Below are 16,465 nucleotides of genomic sequence, written 5' to 3'. Positions count from 1 at the left end.
CATGAAACCACATATTCAGTTATGGTATCAAGTGAAACAAGCTCAGTTAGTGGCATTACTCCCACAAACCATAAGGTCGAGCATGACCACTTTGGAGGGAATTTCAATTTCTAGTTTGCTTCTCATCGTAAGCTCCCCCCAGCCCTAAAGAGCTACAAGTCATTCTGAGGGAAGAGTAAAAAAGCCACACAAACTCATCAAGTTAACTTTAACTATCAGCTGGGACTTGCCAACCCAGTGGGAAATTCTAGAGGGCACAAAAAAGCAGCAGGCACTCAGAGCCGAGTAGCCTCTTCCTACAGACCTGCTCAGTACCTCCCATATCAACCAGCGCATAAGTTCTGTCCAACACTGCCCTCAGCTCAAGCCTTTACCTGGATCTGCTCCAAGACATCTCGCTGCATCTCCACAGCCATGTGGTATACATCATGGTCAGAGCTGTTATACATGACTGCATTCTGGAACATCAGCATAATGTCACGCTGGAACTCAGCTGTGGTTCGGATCAGCCCATTCTCAATATTTTTCTTAATGGTAGATAAATCCATTGGCCTGTGAATGAAATGCAGTTAGAAGCAGCAGTAAGAAAAACTAACATGGTCTATCCTCCACAACTCTTCTCTTCCCAAAAAGCTTGGTCTAGATAATTAGTCCTGCCACAAGTGCAGGGGACTGGACTCTGTGACCTCTCGAGCTTCCTCCCGGTTCTATGATTCTATGTCAGGAGTCCAATAACTCCAGCTAGTCTGTCTAGCACCATCATGGTCAAACAGGCCTTCCCTGACATCAATGGTTCTAGACTCAGGACAGGAAGCGAGATGAGATGCCATCTTCTGAATGGCTTCAAAGAGAGCGTTAATCCTTAGCAACTCTGGGGCTGTACTGTGGGGTGCCCAACAGAGGTGTTTGCTCCTGGCATTAATGGGAGGGGAGCTAGTGCAGAGCCCACAGATGGTGCATGAGGCACTGCTTGAGCTGGCAGGTGGTTCTAGTAATATATTTGAAGAGAGTTGCCTGGCAGGATGTAGATGACAGTAGATCAGCTCTTTAAAGGAGCTGAAGGGTGCGTGGGGGGGGGGGGGTAGGGGGGAGTGTCGCTAACCCATCATGGGGATGGTATGAGGAGGCTGCCTATAATGGCATATGGCTCATCCGCAATTGCTAACTGCAAGTATCTCCAGTGGCTGGAGACAGCATACTGGCGGGGAGGGAGGGGGGGAGGAAGGGCTCTGAATTACTACAAAGCATTCTTTAACAGATGTCTGGCTGGTAGGTCTTGCCACATGCTCAGGGTCTAAGTGATTGCCCTATTTGGGGTAGGAAGGAATTTTTCCCCAGATTGGCAGAGACCCTGAGCGGTTTCACCCCCCTCTGCAGGGTGAGGCATGGGTCACTTGCAGGTTTGAATTAGAGTAAATGGTGAATTCTCTGTAACTTGGAGTCTTTAAATCAAGACTTGAGGACTCAAATAGCTTAGCCAGAATTTATGGGCCCATTACAGAAGTGGGTAAATGAGGTTCTGTGACCTCCGATGTGCAGGCGAGACTAGACGATGAAAATAAACGTACAGACTAAGGCCAGCAGGGACTAAGTTGGGACAGGAGGGCAACAGCCATTTACTGTACCACCGACACACTGTTCTGAACACAACTTCTGTGCACCCCATCCAATCGGAGAACACAGACTCTTCTGTAAATGAAGATGAACCTGTCCTGGGGAAGCCTTTTTTTCCACTGACTGACAATGGTAATGAGCTTCTTTTCCCACCTTGCAATCTGACTGTGTGCTGAGGCTTAGTAATCCCCTGCCAGAGACTCCAATACAGACATGTCAGACAGAATCTGACGGCAACGACAGCTGGGCCACTTACCTCTGCACAATACTGTGGTAGCCTGGTGCTATATCATCGGTCACAGGCTGTAGGAAGACATTAGCATATCTGCAGGGAGAAGAAGGCAACTGTGAGCAGTCAGTCCCCTCGCTGGTAACAGAGAGAACACCTGGTCTGAGGGTGGAGCATGCTCTGCCAGACAGAACCACTAAGCACTTGTTTCATACACGGATGCCCTTCTGGTCAACCACCACCAGACAGATGTGGGGAGTGGAGAGTCCCCCACCCAAGCACTAGTAGAGACCAACCTGGGGAACAGGAGAGCAAATAATTCCCCTCTTCAGCTTGCTGGGCACAGGTCCAGACTTCCTACCAGTCCACATAGGATCAAGTTCACTTACCTGTGATTGGCTGCTGCTCTCCAAACTAGCATAATAGCTTTTTTCCAGATCTTCTGGGCTTGAATCGCTTCCTGGTCCTCACTGCAAACAGAGCTAAGGAGAAAAGGACTGTCAGAGTGGGATGCACTGGAGCCCCTAGCCAAATGCACAGGGTCATTGCCAGGTGCAAGACTTCCTTCAACAAGCTCCAATGTTGCACTGCGGCAGCAGCCTAATTTCAGTCAGCCCTGGATCTACCCACATTGCTCCATGCAAGCCAAAGGAAAGGAAGCCACACCTGTCTCCTGTGAGCTGGCTCGATGGAGTTGTCTGCACAATGCTCCTGGGAGTAGGGAGACCACAGGAGCCAGACAGATCAGCAGCCGATCTCCACCACAGGCCCAATCAGCCAGCAACACACAGAAATGAGAATCCCATACTCTTTCCCCAGCATGGACTGAGATTTGCATTGTGGGTGGCTGAAGGTTTCACTGATACTCACAACTGCGAGGAGGCAGGGCTGCTGGGGATGGAATCAGCTAGCGTGTGTGACTGCAAAGGTGCATTATGGATACTGAAGCCATCATCACTCTCACTCACAGGGGGCTCATTATCCATTTCCGATAGGTACCCCTCACCCTGGTCTTCCTCCTTGGGTTCCTCCAGACTGGCAGCCTCACTGGCACCATCCTCATCCTCATCTTCACCCTGAGCATCCTGAGATATAAGATCAAATTCCATCAATTTAACCTAATCAAAATGCAGCTATCAGTAACAATGCCTGGGTCACCGCCTCCAAAAGATGACTGTTTCAGTAAGCAGAGTGGAGCCCTGTATCACAGCTGCTAGCCAGTTCTAGGGGCATTTGCACAAACACTGAAATCCTTGCCACAAAGTATTACAAGGGCCTGGAGTGAGTCCCTCTAAGCTACAGATATCAGATGCAGATACATACTGGCGCCCTCTCCTACTCGGGGGGGGGGGGGGGGGCACGCGCGCGGGCGGAGAACGCGGCGCCCACTGGTTTTCCTATCCACTGTGTGGGAGCTGAGAGGCAGCAGCAACATAACAGTATCAAACTCATTTTAAACCACTGGACTCAAGTAGTTCAAGGCCATTTACCTTCCCAAAAACAGCTCGGGTCTCTTCCTTCATCGACTCTGGGAGGAAAAGACAGAGCAAAATTTTGATTTCCAGGAGCAGTTTTTAGAACATCCCCTCCTGCACCAGTACCCTCCCCTTCCAAATTAATTATTCCCTATTTCTACATAGATTATCTTCACCCCATGCTGAACCAGACCACACTAGCTGAATGGACTTTAAAGTTGCAGGTAAAAGATATCCTAGCCCAGTTAAATTACCTGACAGCTCAAATTTGTGCTGAACATCAGCCTGTGAGGAATCGTCACTTGCATTTAGGACATGTGGAGGGGATGAATCATCATCAGGTGGTATCTGGAGGGAACAGAAATGCACAAATTTAAGTATCTCACTACCCCAAACCCAGTCCCAGACAGACAGTGGGTTTTCACAGAATGCCAGGACAACAGCAATTCTGCACATGGACTGGCAGCAGACAGCGCAAAGATCTACTTATTATACATTCAGGGCTTCAAAGATCATAGAATAGAATATCAGGGTTGGAAGGGACCTCAGGAGGTTATCTAGTCCAACCCTCTGCTCAAAGCAGGACCAATCCCCAATTTTGCCCCAGATCCCTAAACAGCCCCCTCAAGGATTGAACTCACAACCCTGGGTTTAGCAGGCCAATGCTCAAACCACTGAGCTATCCCTCCCCCCCAAAAAATTAGCATGTAAGGCCCTCACCAAGGGGCCCATGCCACCAAATATTAATACTTGTCCTCAGTCTCTCTCCCACAGCAATAGTCATAACCCACAAAGAAAGTCACTACTCTGCTCCAAGCGTACTCACTGAAGAGACATCTCCAGAGAAGGAATGGACCCCTATGTTTGAGCTGCTTTTCCTTGACTGCCAACGGTTACCTGCTTTCAACCACACCAGTCCAACACATCCTCCCCACCTATGTACCTCTATCTTCACCGTACTGTGTGTTGCTGCTTCTCCCTTGGCTGATTCTGTCTCCGTTTCAGAGTTCTCTCCCACAACAGCAGCTGCTTTCTGCTGCTCCTCTGTCTCTCGACTCCTGAGCTCAGGTGTTTCTGCTATTTGCATGGCACCTGCAGAGTTCAATTCGTTCTGCTCCAGCTCTGCAGATTCCATCTTTATTTCTGACCCCAGCTCCCCAATGCTTATTAGGTCTTGGATTTCCTTTGCCTCTGGTTCGTCACAGTCTCGCCTCTCCTGCTTCACAGTCACTGCCACATGGGGGATCTGTGCCCGTTTCTCGTGGTCCTGCTGAATCGGATGCTCCCATGGGCCAGTCAAGGCCTGAGGGTCATCAGTCTCTTCACAGAAAGACAAAGCAGCTTCAACTGCTGCTACATCCAGGACTTCAGGATGGTCATCTACCTTTACCAAAACAAAGACAGCAGCACAAGCAAAGGTCAGCAAGGAGAGCAGAACCCCTGCACTGGTTCAGCCAGAGAGCCCTTCCCACCCCAAATACATCTCTATCTAACAGGCCAGGGCCACCGTGACCCAGCGCTGAGGAAGCTGCAATGGCTGCATCAGTTTAATTCCTAAACAATAAACCAGCATGCATGGGCAGCGGGTATCATAGGTAGGGGTAGACTGTGCCTCCCCAAACAGCCTAACATGGCCCCACCCACGGTCCAGGCACCTTCTTCCTGCGGTTCCCAACACTCTGCTCTGGCTGGCCTGCCTTCTGCAGGGATTCAGGGTGGCTGGGGCTGTGCCTGGCCTGGTGCTCTGGGGCCTTGCCCCTGGCTGCCCAGCGCTGGGGGCCATGTGGGAGTGCTCTGGCTCCTGAAGGGGAAGGCAGAAGGGGAGGGTCTAGCCCCCCCAACGGCTGGGTCACCAGCAGCCCATGCTAACATGGCTTCTCAAAACCTTATGAGCTGGCTGTTAAAACAGGGGTATTAAGGAGCTGGGAAGAGCCATTACTGAGAAGACATTAACAGGTCCTGACACCCATGGACAGGCCACATATATTGCGTCTTCAGATGGGTAACTCCCACTTTGGGCCAAGTACATCAGATTGCTAGCAATGATTTAAGGTTCCCTACTAGCCACTCAGTACCAGGTTCCTTGGTCTTGTCAAGTACTGAAGGATATGGAGAAATAAGATTCACCTGCCTGTACTTGTGGCCCAGGAGACTCCTTGGCAGAGCTTGGGGCCTTCACGCTCAGAAACATGGGGCTTCCGGGACTACATAGTGCTAGTAGCACTTATGTGTGTCTGTCTGGGATCTGTTCCCCATTCAATGTTGGTGCCAGCTGAAACCCAAGGGTTTCCTCTGAGTGCAACACCACACTACACAGCTGTTGCCAGCATACTAGGGGGTTGCCAGGGGACTGGAACTTAATAACTTGGACAGACAGGGAGGAAATAGGCAGGTGAAGATCGTTGAATGAGCAAGAAATACTTCCTAATCCTGCTTCTGTGTAACAACTGAGATAAATACATCCAGGCCCTGGAGAGAAATGCAGTTGGCTTCCCAGCCTGCTTTGACATTTACCTTGTCCTCAATGATGGCTATAATATCTCCAACAGTTTCAAAGTCCAGCTCTTCCCCAGTATAGGAGACTGCAATGTCCATCTTCTCAGCGAGATCCAGGTCTTCTTTCCCATCCATGCCGTGATCTTTGGAAGGCCCAGCAGCACTGCCAGCATCAGTACCCAGACACTCCTTCTTGATGGAATCAATGATCATGGAGATTTCACTGCTGTCCATAGACACCGTCACTGTGTGGGGATCAGACACTGCCTCCATGGAAACACAAGTGTCTGACTGGCTCACTGGATAAGGATAAGAGAGTGACAACTCAGAGACCAGTCAGGTGAAAGCCTGCCAGCATCAGTGACCATTAAGGTGGAAAAGAGCAGCAGCCTCTCTCACATAGCCCAAGCCCACCCACAGCAGTATGGCCAAAAAGGATAAAGAGACACACAGGGCAATTTGCTTGCTACCCAATAATGGATGCAAATCAGGAACCTAGTTCTTGTATCATGATCCAGCACACCATGCCAGCAGCCAGCCCACCCAGCATATTCCCTTGTAAACCCCATCCAGCACCTCTCCTCAGGAACCCCAGTTCAGCCACCCATCTAGGAATCAGCTTTACATGCCCATGCTCCCTCATCCCCTTCTGGGGACCAGCATCTGAGGTGAGGTAGAAGCCCCAGCTCACATCTCTCTGTTTGAGCCTTTGGGAAGCGCTGCTTTCAAGTACTAAGCCACCCATGAGTGCGTAGTTCAGGGACGCACCTGTCGCTACGCTTTCTGGAGTTGCAGCTGGTGGCACAATGGATGGTGCTGACAGCGTGGGCATCATGGCAATGGTTGCCTGGGACACAGACTCTACAGGGGGTGGCAGGAGTTTAGCTGGAGGTTCGCTGGCAACAGCAGAGAAGGAAGCAAGAGGTGTGGTGAACTGTGCAGGACCAGCTTCTAGAAGCCGAGAAAGAGTAGGAGCACCTGACAGAGTACAACAGGGAAAAAGCACATGAGCAAGAAGCAACAGCCATTGAGCTCTCCGATGCAATCACCAGACTTCATGGACTGACTGCTCCCTCCTGAGCCCAAGGTACTGTAAATGACCTATGGGCAGAGAGAGCCATGCTGGTAGACTGTCAGAAATGCATGACTAAGGTATGCAGTCTGAGCCAGAACCATGCAGAGACTATGGGAACACCATGAGTTTAGTGTAAAGAGACTGCAGAGGCTACACCACTCATGCAAAAGATGTTAAGGGCCCTCTTTAAAAAACTTGCCGCAAATAGAGCCACATGGTGTGAACTAGGAGGAATGCAGTTCCTAGTGATCAGAGTGAGGGAAGAATAAAAGAGAGATTCTCTTTGCAAATTAGTTCTGACAGCTGCCTCCTGGTTCAAGGGCTGCTATGCATCTTAAATCCTACTTCCAGCACAAATTTACTGAACCACTTCAGCTCCAATAGCAGGATTCAAAAGATCAGACATTCAGAAAGCAGAAAGAGAACATTCACATTGGATAGGATAAAACATGTATAAAAGGCATAACCTCTCCTGCTTCAGAAAGCAGGAGAAAACCAGTAACTGGCCACGGGCAGGAAGAAAGCTTCCCATGGACAGGCTGTTCTGTAACTGTTCACTGCAGATATTCTTGCACCTGTGTGTCTACCTGTTCACCTGGCCCTCAGCACCATGATATCCAAATGCCTCACAATAATTAGTGGGTTTTTTTCCATCACAATACCTCGGAACTGAGGCAAAGGGCAGATTAAATGACTTGCCAAAGTTTACAAGAAATCCGTAGTTGAACCAGGTTTCCTATCTACTAGACCATCCTCCCTATCCTGAAGCTTCTGGTGTTGGCCATTGTTAGAGACAAGAGACCAGACTATAAGACCATGATCTGATCCAGCCTGGCAATTCCTATCATCCAGTGTTTTTGCAGCTTCGTTCTCTGCCAGGATTAGAGTCATTTTAAAGAAACCAAAGAAGTGTCAATGGATTTCTTAATGGACTGTGATGAGCAGATAGCCTGGCTGTCTTTGGACCCATCCTGAAAAGGGTTTATTATAGAACCGTCTATGAAACTATATTTCGCAGACCAAAGCCTCAGGTGCCCCAGAAGAGAGAACTATGAAGAGAGTCTGTGTGGGTTACCTGAAGCAGCAGGGGATGCAGGGACAGCACCAGATGCCAACTGCATTTCCCCACCATGCAGCACTGGAAGGACCCCTCCTACCTCCAGGAGGACTCCTGAGCTATTCATGTGACCAGAAGTCACTGCCATCTCGTTTTCACCAACCTGCCAAAGGAGGACACAGATGAAGCTCCTGGGCTGGAGACATGTTCACATCACTGATTCTCCCCTAGATATGCACCCCGTTAATATATCCACCAATCTGTGAATCAGAGCCTCTTCTGCACATTTCAACCCAGTCCAGCCTCTGACTGAGGTGCATTTTGCTTTGACACACAAACATGGCTGGTTGAAATATTTGATTACAATCATTTGAAACAGATGCCATGTGGCTGTTGCCTTGGAAGTCAGAGTGAGTGCATTATTTGCTGTGCTCTAGACCCTCTACCCAAGGATCCCAAACTGCTTTACAAATATCAGTATTTAATCTCACAACCCCTTAAGTGGCAGGGAAATAGCCTCACTTTGCAGATGGGAAAACTGAGGAAGTGAGAGGGGCAGTAACTGGCTCACTGTGTAACCTCGAGCAAATGACAGAGTTGAAAATGGATGCCAAATGCATTGTTAATGCAAGAAACCCCCTGTAATACTTAAACTGCCACACGCCTTACCCGGTTTTCCCCATACCTTAAGATGGCATTCTGCTGGATGAGAACTCCAGAGAACAGCACGGAAGAGTTACCCCAGCCAACTGCATTTCTGCAAGTGGAGGGGACTGGAAGTGAGGCAGCAGCAACACCTGCCTCTCTGATTGAGGTGGTCCTATCCCTTTCTCTAAGCCTCTCACTTCTTTGTGATCCAAACTTCTCCGCACCTGTGAGAAGTCCTCAGCCTCACTAGCCACCCATCTACATGAGGGACAGTTTTTTAGAAGTTTCCCATATTAACACCTATTTAGCTCCACCAAGGTTAACATTAGGAACCAAAGCGGAGACAGGCTGATGGCTGCTGACTCCATTTTCAGAACAGATCTAAGAAACAAGTTACTGAAGAGTGTCAGCAACTGGTTGTCCCTCTAATACTAGGGATCCCAACATCATTAACACCAGTAGGGTTGAACTGGTGTTAGCAACAGTGGTTATTTTAACAACTGTCTAGGCTATGGACATGAGCCATTGAGGGACTAGTCCAGGACAGGACAAACCTGTCAATCCTGGTCTCAGTTTTTATTTGCATAAAGGGCATTTGTTTGACCTCCCTACTTATAAGTTAACCTGATTTTTGTTGAAAATTAAAATTCAACTTTGGGCTGAGATGCAGACAAGCAGATACAGATACAAGGCCTCCAAGTAGACTAACTAGGGGTTCTGCTCTGATCTCCCTTCTGAGTGCAGTGTCACTCAATGGCAGTCTGCTACTCCAACTCTTCAGGTCCCAAAGGGGACAGTTTGCTTTCAGAGGGCTTGTCTTCACTACCAGGGTAAGTTGGCCTAAGTTACGCTACTCCAGCTATGTGAATAATGTAGCTGAAGTTGACGTAGCTTAGGTCGACTTATTGCGGTGTCCACACTACGCTGCATCAACAGGAGAAGCTCTCCAGTCAGCTTACCAAGAGGTGGAATATCAGGGTTGACCAGAGAGCGCTCTGCCATCGATTTAGCGGGTCTTCACTAGACCTGCTAAATCGACAACCGTTGCATCGATTGCAGCAGCTGATAGCAAAGACAAGCCCTGAGTTACCCAACCTCTTCAGTCCTGAATTCACAGTACCACAAGGAAAAAGTTCCACCTTTGTGGCTCACAGGGTTTAATGACAGCTTTAGGATTTTCCCTGTGCTGGAATCTTCAAAAACTATCCAGATCTTGCAAGCCCTTTACAGCTCTCCTATTCAGTGCGAGAGTCTGAAGCACAAATTCATCAGTATGTTTGTATATGTGAGCAGAGTGCTCCATACCAGCCTGGGGCTTGTGGGGAGGAGGCTGCCCTTCTTCAGTAACTCCGAGAGCAGAGGGGAAGGAGGCGGAGTTGCTTTCTGTCCTAGTATCTTTTTCTGGGGTGAATCATCAGTGACTGGGGTTATGGGGGCATCCAGGGGAGCTGAGCCTGGAGGGGTGTCAGGGATCCCAATGAAGGAGGCAACTGGGGTGCTGGGCAATGTCCCTGGAGTTACCTGAGAAAGAGAAAAACCACACTGTTCAAAGCCACACCTTCACCATACTGACTAGACCCACTTATCCCTTCCCCCAAGGCCACTGACCCAGCACACCCCAGGGGCCTGCTCCATTCATTCACTGCACCGCTCCAGGCATGTGCTTTCACCTTTTCACTCCCTGCCTTTGCCCCAGATACCTGCTCCACTACCTCATCACAGACACTGAAGGGAATTTGTATCCTGGATGATACTGCACACTGGCCATACTACAGCACTAAGATAGGGCAAGGCAAGGGGCACTCCCAAGCTGCACAGAGCTCCCCAGTCCCTGCTGCTTTCTCTCTTACCAGGGGAAGCATCCTTACCCCTGGGCTGGTCTCCTCCACAGCTTGCTGAGACAAGTCCCCCAGAGCATAGTCTCTTCCAGGGGAGGATGAACCTGCAGGAGAGCGGACCATCACACCGGTCAACCTTCGTGGGGGGTTCTTAACTGCCTGACGAGCTGGAAGAGAATGGAAAGGAAGTGAGACCCCAAGGCTCCAGCTGGGAAACTTCCTTGGAATCAGTTCTGCTTCTCGCCTAGCAGACACCACCAAATCAACCACTTCAGTTACAGTGATTGCCACAAAGTCACCTAATTCAACTCCTGCACCACAGCAAGGCTGACCATCATATGCCATCCCTAATGAATGGCTGATGGATCCCTGCTTTGAACCTGCCCAGTGGCAGGGTCTGCACAAGCTCCCCTACCACTGGTTCCATGGCTGAACTGTCCCGAAAGCTACTAAGTTGTTCTGAATATTTAACCCATCTTTCTGCTGCTGCACCTTCAGGCATGAATGTAAGTTTTATCTTCCATGACTAATGAGAGTCTTACTCCCGGTCCATTTCTAATATTCCTTATCAGGCCATTCTCCTGCTTCCTTTCAGGTGCCTTTTCTGCAAAGGACTGCATCCAGCTCTCCCCCTTGCCTAATGGGGCATTTTTACTTTATGGGTTCCTCTTTCAACTCTCCTCATTTTGCACTTTTACAATATGGTGTTGAAAATTGCGTGCATCCCTCTTCCTCCTAACCCTGAGCCAAGGAGAGCAGAGTATCCAGGTTCTTCTTACCTGGGCCTCTGCAGGTTCCTCCCTTTCTCAGGGCTGGATCCTAACCAGCCTTAAATTCACCCCAGATTTTTTTTTTTTTTAAATAAACAAGCGCTCCTGTGTGTGAGTGTAGGGGAAGCAAACAGTCCCATCTCACCCTGATAAGCAGCATCTGTAGCCTTCCTTTTCACCTCTGCCTCCTCTTCTTCCATTTTTTTCTTCCTGAACAAAGCAAACAAAGTACTTGGTGGCACAATGCCCCCGGGACCCAAAAGCCATCTGGTGCCTCCCCCAGGGCCAGCAGGTCAGACACCTGTTCCATAGTCTTCATATGTCAATGAGACGTCCCTCCTAGCTAAGGCCCGATTGTCCTGAGCAAAGGAGTAGTCAGGCTTCAGTCAGGGAATGAGAGACATTCCAGGGAGTCTCACTCAGCTCTACACCCAAGATGATGCCAACAGGACACTGCAAGCCTGCACCAGGCTCCTTATGCCAGTGCTGGAGAGCTCCAAGAGACACTCCATATTGGCTTGCGCTCCCATTCCAAATATAACCCTTAAAAGCCAGAGCATCTGTCCAGCTTAGCTATTCCTCCCAAGCCTGGGAGTGCAATGACTGAAAGAGAGACAGAGAGAAGGGGGAATATCCCCAAGCCCAAGGGCTCTGAGAAGTACAATCTCAGGGGGAATTGGAACAGGGAAATAATAAGATAACCCACACCACAATGTCATTGCACAGCTCCTCCAGTCTGCTATCCATGTGTCCAGCCTGGATCAGCTCTGCATCCTTCTTCAGCTGCCTGCAAACAGACACAGCGTCACCTCAGCTCCACACCAAGCCTGCAATGTACACTCTTCAGTTCCCTCTGCTATACTCACTCCCTTCAGTCAGACCAGAGCCTGACCCCTCTAATATGTACCTATACTTCTCCTGTGTCTCCTTGATAACTTTCTTCAACTCCTCAACTCGTTCTGCTGTCAGTTTCCGCACGATGACATCTTCCACGGTTTCCACAACCTCCCCTTTCTCACCACGTTTTCTCCTACAGAACAAGGACAGGAAAATGATACAAGCACCAACCACAGGAACCCCCAGTCCTCCTATAAACACCATCTGCTGCCCACACAACCCCACCATTCCAGCCATGCCCTATTAGCTTCTTCCTTACCAACTAACCTGGTCCCCAGTTTACCTCTTCCCCTTCTTTTCCCAGAGAAAATACTGGAACTCACACTGCTCAAACACCCTCCTGCTGACCAAGCCAGGTCACCTGTCTGACAGTGGCCAGCACCAAATGCTTCAGAAGGTGCAGAAAACCCCATCACGGGGCTAGTTTCTTCCTATCTTCAAAGAAAAAGTGGATGATTCATACCATGAAGCAGGAGGGTTTGCCTTCCTGTCAAATTTTTACCCTAGCTAGTATAACTTCAGATAAGATTCTTACTATCCATAAATGCTCAATCCCGCTCTTGAATTCTACTCTTTGTTTCAGTAACCTGTGCAGTGAGTTCCATATGCTAATTATGTGTAGCATAAAAAAAGCTACTACTAGGAAATGTTTTCCCTCTAATTTCATTGGGTGTTAAGGGCCAGCATAAGCACCCTAGCTCAGAACTTGGGCCTATGCCAAGCACAGACTGAAACATTTCAGTCTGAACTGTTGTAGTGTTAGTATAGATGGAAAGAACAGGAGGTTCAGTTGCTCCTCCCTGCACAATCCCAAAATGCTATGGGCATATAAGAGCAGCATATAGCGAGAAGTGGAAAAAGCTTGGTCTTCTATAATCCCAGATTCCTCTCTTATTCTGAACTGTAGTTTTATGCATACAGCTTTTGGTTTATATGGCAATGCATGTGATCAAGACTTTTTTGTATAAAAAACAAAACTATTTGGGTGCAACACCAGTGCCATATATTTTATGAAATACACCCTTGTTTAATATTACTGCCTTACTGGGATGCATTATGTTACATTATCTTTCTAACTGTGGACTGCAACTACCATAAAATGCTACTTTGGGGAGCTTTGCTGAGAATTCTGGCCAAGATAATTCAGGAGCTCCACAATGCGCTATATTATAAAGGTTGCAGGAAGCGATATATATGAATGAACAGTACCATTTCAGGAATAAATGTTACAGTAACCAGTTACAGAAACTTTTAGATCTGAAAGGGTCTAGTCCTCTAAAGTAGGAAACTGGATGAACAGAAAGAGCATTCTAGGTGAATATTTCTATGCTTCCTTCCCAGCTGTTCCTCCCTTGGCAGCAGTCACCCTCCCTGCCCAGATATCACATCTAGATTTCCCTGTCCCTGCCTGCTCTTCCTTTAACAGTTTGGGCAAATGCACTGCCAGATAAACTGTTGAGCCCTCCAAGAGCTGTTGCAGAAACCACGTGCCTCATCCTTTGCACTCACTTGGGGGTCTCTGTGGTCTCCAAAAGCTCCGAATACTGAGATGCACAGTGCTAGGGAAAAAACAAAGGGAGTTAGAGCACACATAGAACAGTCATCACAGACAATTCTATTAGCAAAGCTCATGTGGGCACTGGGCTCCCCTCTTCAAAGATCTATCACCCACTGAGTGTGTTCTCAGAGGTATGGAGAGGGACACAGCTGCACACATTGGAGTCACATTTATGACTGCAAGTGGGTTCAATGTACCAGGATTTCCTCCCACTCCCACTCTCTGCTCCTGTCCATACCGATCTGCCAGAGGAAAGAAAAGCAGATTCCCCAGCCTAATAATGTATGCGTCTAAGAAGGGAAATACTACAGTTATGAGGAGCAGCTGCAGGATGTTCTCAGAGTTGGTACAGGCCAAGAATATCTCAAAGACATTTGGTTGGCTAGAACTGGACCAAGACCAGTTCTTCATAGGACATAATTTGGACTAGAAAAATGACAATATTAAAAAAGTGATTCCCCATCTCCTCCAGATAAACACCTCCTTCCCTGCTATCTCAAGTTACTGACCTTCAAGCAGCCATACCCCCCAGAAGCCAGTCTTGGCAAGTTGTAGCCCCTTTCCAAAATTCAAAAGCCAGCATCTTACCTTCTGAGAGAACCAGTCAGGTGGGCGGCCTGGCTCTGCAAAGGGTTTGATAGCTCTGCTGACTGATACCCTGCAAGAAAGAGCAGGTAAAGGACTGGAAACTTGCCTTCCTGTCCTCACCAAACACATGGCAGAAGGGTGCTAGCCTGTCTCACTGCTCACTTAGCCATAGCATGTGTAATGTACAGAACTTTCCTAGGTACTTAAGAGTATAAGCTCTTTGGGAAAGGTACTGTCTTTGTACAAGACCTAGCACAATAGGGTGCTGGTCCCTGACTTGGGTCCTAGAGACTTTCGTAATACAAATAATAAGTTAGCTAGTGCATTCTTGGGAATTGTCCAGTTTTAGCCCTAGGACTGTTGAAGGGATCTGTCCATTTCCAAACAAACTAAAGCTTCCTTTGGAAGAAAGTGAGTTTCAGACTCCTGATAATACCCTAAGGACAACATTACACTCACTCTGCAAAAACATGCACAATCGAGGAAAAAACTATGGTAATAAGTAGGGCTGTCAATTAATTGCAGTTAACTCAAAAAAATTAATGATTAATCTCATTTTTAACCACACTATTAAATAATAGAATACCAATTGAAATGTGTTAAATATTTTGGATGTTTCTCTACATTTTCATATATATTGTGTTGTGTTGTAACTGAAATCAAAGTATATATTATTTTTGATTATTTCTTTTATCATTTTGACAGTGCAAATATTCGTAGTGTTTTTCAATTCACCTCATATAAGTACTGTAGTGCAATCTCTATTCTGGAAGTTGAACTTACAAATGTAGAATTATGTATAAAAAAAGCTGCTTTTAAAAATAAAACAATGCAAAATTTTAAATCCTGCAAGTCCACTCAGTCCTACTTCTTGTTCAGCCAATCACGAACACAAACAAGTTTGTTTACATTTACAGGAGATAATACTGTCCTCTTCTTATCTACACATGTCCCCTGGAATGGTGGTTCAAGCATGAAGGGACACATGAATATTTAGCGCATTTAGCATGTAAATATCTTGCAATGCCAGTTGCAACAGTGCCATGAGAACGCCTGTTCTCACTTTAAGGCGGCATTGTAAACAAGAAGCAGACGCATTATGTCTAAAAAATGTAAACAAACTTGTTTGTCTGAGCTATTGGCTGAACAAGTAGGACTGAGTGGACTTGCAGGCTTTAAAATTTTGCCTTGTTTTATTTTTGAATGCAGCTTTTTCTGTACATAATTCTACATTTGTACGTTCAACTTCCATGATAAAGAGGTTGCCCTACAGGACTTATATTAGGTGAACTGAAAAATACGATTGCTTTTGTTTTTTTACAGTGCGAATACTTGTCATCAAAAATAAATATAAAGTGAGCACTGTACACTTCCTATTTTGTTGTAATTGAAATAAATATATTTGAAAATGAAAAAACATCCAAGAGTATTTAAATAAAGGGTATTCTATTATTGCTTAACAGTGCGATTAATCATGCAATTAATGTGCTTAATCGCTCGACAGCCCTAGTTACCAGCCTTTAAAGACACAGTTAATGGATCCAGCCAATTGCCGTGACAGGTAGTCGTTCGATTCTCAACCCCTCTCTACTCTGCTTTCAGTCCTTCCCGGACATGGGCCCGCGGCTCAGGCACGACGGGTCCTTCTCCCTGTAGCGAAGAGCTCCAGGAGACGCTCTCCCTGCAGGCGCTGCGGCTGGAGCAGGAGGTTTGTGAACCGGGGCTCTGGTCAGTGTGAGCTCTCCCAGCCCCACCGCGGGTCGGGTTCTGGAGCGAGCGAGCGAGGCGGCGGCGCGTGGGGCCGGCGCCCGGGAGGCGGATTTTCGCCGTGGAGAGGCTCTCGCCGCTTACCAGTTCTGGTCCCCACTCCGCATGACCGAGGAGGCGAGGCAGAGCTTCTCCCGGACGGACCATGGCTCCGTGGGGCCGGCGCCCAGCAGCTTGTGCTCTGCCAGGCAGAAGGGAAAGCTCAGGGTGCTGCGGTGGGGTGCCCCCCCTCCCTCCAGAGCCCCCGCCCCCCGAGTCTGCCCCCCTCCCGAGCCCCCGCCCCCGGTCCTGGCCCCAGCCCCGCAGGCGGCACCTCCCCGCCGCGCGCCCCTCACTCACTCCCCGTCCCGGCCGCCATTTTCCCCGACAGCCCCACCACGGGAAGGGGGTGGAGCCAAGCGCAAAGCTCGCCGGGAAACACTCACTCACCGGCCTGCGGGCGCCCATGGGCGG

At 48.4% G+C, this 16,465-nt stretch overlaps 1 protein-coding gene across 4 annotated transcripts in view; it reads right to left on the bottom strand.

Moving 5' to 3' along the window:
- The window catches only part of BRD8 (bromodomain containing 8), a 51,708-nt gene extending 35,261 nt beyond the window's left edge, over window positions 1-16,447 (bottom strand). Inside the window, exons 1-19 of one of the 4 annotated variants that reach the window (XM_048862400.2) lie at window positions 16,352-16,445; window positions 16,097-16,193; window positions 14,246-14,315; window positions 13,609-13,658; window positions 12,110-12,232; window positions 11,909-11,989; window positions 11,348-11,412; window positions 10,463-10,599; window positions 9,900-10,115; window positions 7,965-8,109; window positions 6,583-6,792; window positions 5,833-6,113; window positions 4,262-4,702; window positions 3,573-3,666; window positions 3,334-3,371; window positions 2,714-2,928; window positions 2,233-2,325; window positions 1,871-1,939; window positions 375-552 (exon numbers count right to left, since the gene is read on the bottom strand). In XM_048862400.2, coding sequence (XP_048718357.1) covers window positions 375-552; window positions 1,871-1,939; window positions 2,233-2,325; window positions 2,714-2,928; window positions 3,334-3,371; window positions 3,573-3,666; window positions 4,262-4,702; window positions 5,833-6,113; window positions 6,583-6,792; window positions 7,965-8,109; window positions 9,900-10,115; window positions 10,463-10,599; window positions 11,348-11,412; window positions 11,909-11,989; window positions 12,110-12,232; window positions 13,609-13,658; window positions 14,246-14,315; window positions 16,097-16,193; window positions 16,352-16,370 — 2,622 coding nt within the window. In that variant the 5' untranslated portion in view covers window positions 16,371-16,445. Of the gene's footprint in view, window positions 1-374; window positions 553-1,870; window positions 1,940-2,232; window positions 2,326-2,713; window positions 2,929-3,333; window positions 3,372-3,572; window positions 3,667-4,261; window positions 4,703-5,832; window positions 6,114-6,582; window positions 6,793-7,964; window positions 8,110-9,899; window positions 10,116-10,462; window positions 10,600-11,347; window positions 11,413-11,908; window positions 11,990-12,109; window positions 12,233-13,608; window positions 13,659-14,245; window positions 14,316-16,096; window positions 16,194-16,351 lie in introns of all 4 variants that reach the window. The other 3 variants (XM_075131193.1, XM_048862402.2, XM_048862403.2) reach the window with 3 other exon arrangements.
- Window positions 16,448-16,465: the final 18 nt, after the last annotated feature.

Source organism: Caretta caretta, chromosome 8, assembly GCF_965140235.1.
Source record: "Caretta caretta isolate rCarCar2 chromosome 8, rCarCar1.hap1, whole genome shotgun sequence".
Taxonomy (NCBI): Eukaryota; Metazoa; Chordata; order Testudines; family Cheloniidae; genus Caretta; species Caretta caretta.
The sequence above is the reverse complement of the archived record's forward strand: the minus strand, read 5'-3'. Positions and strand labels throughout refer to the sequence as shown.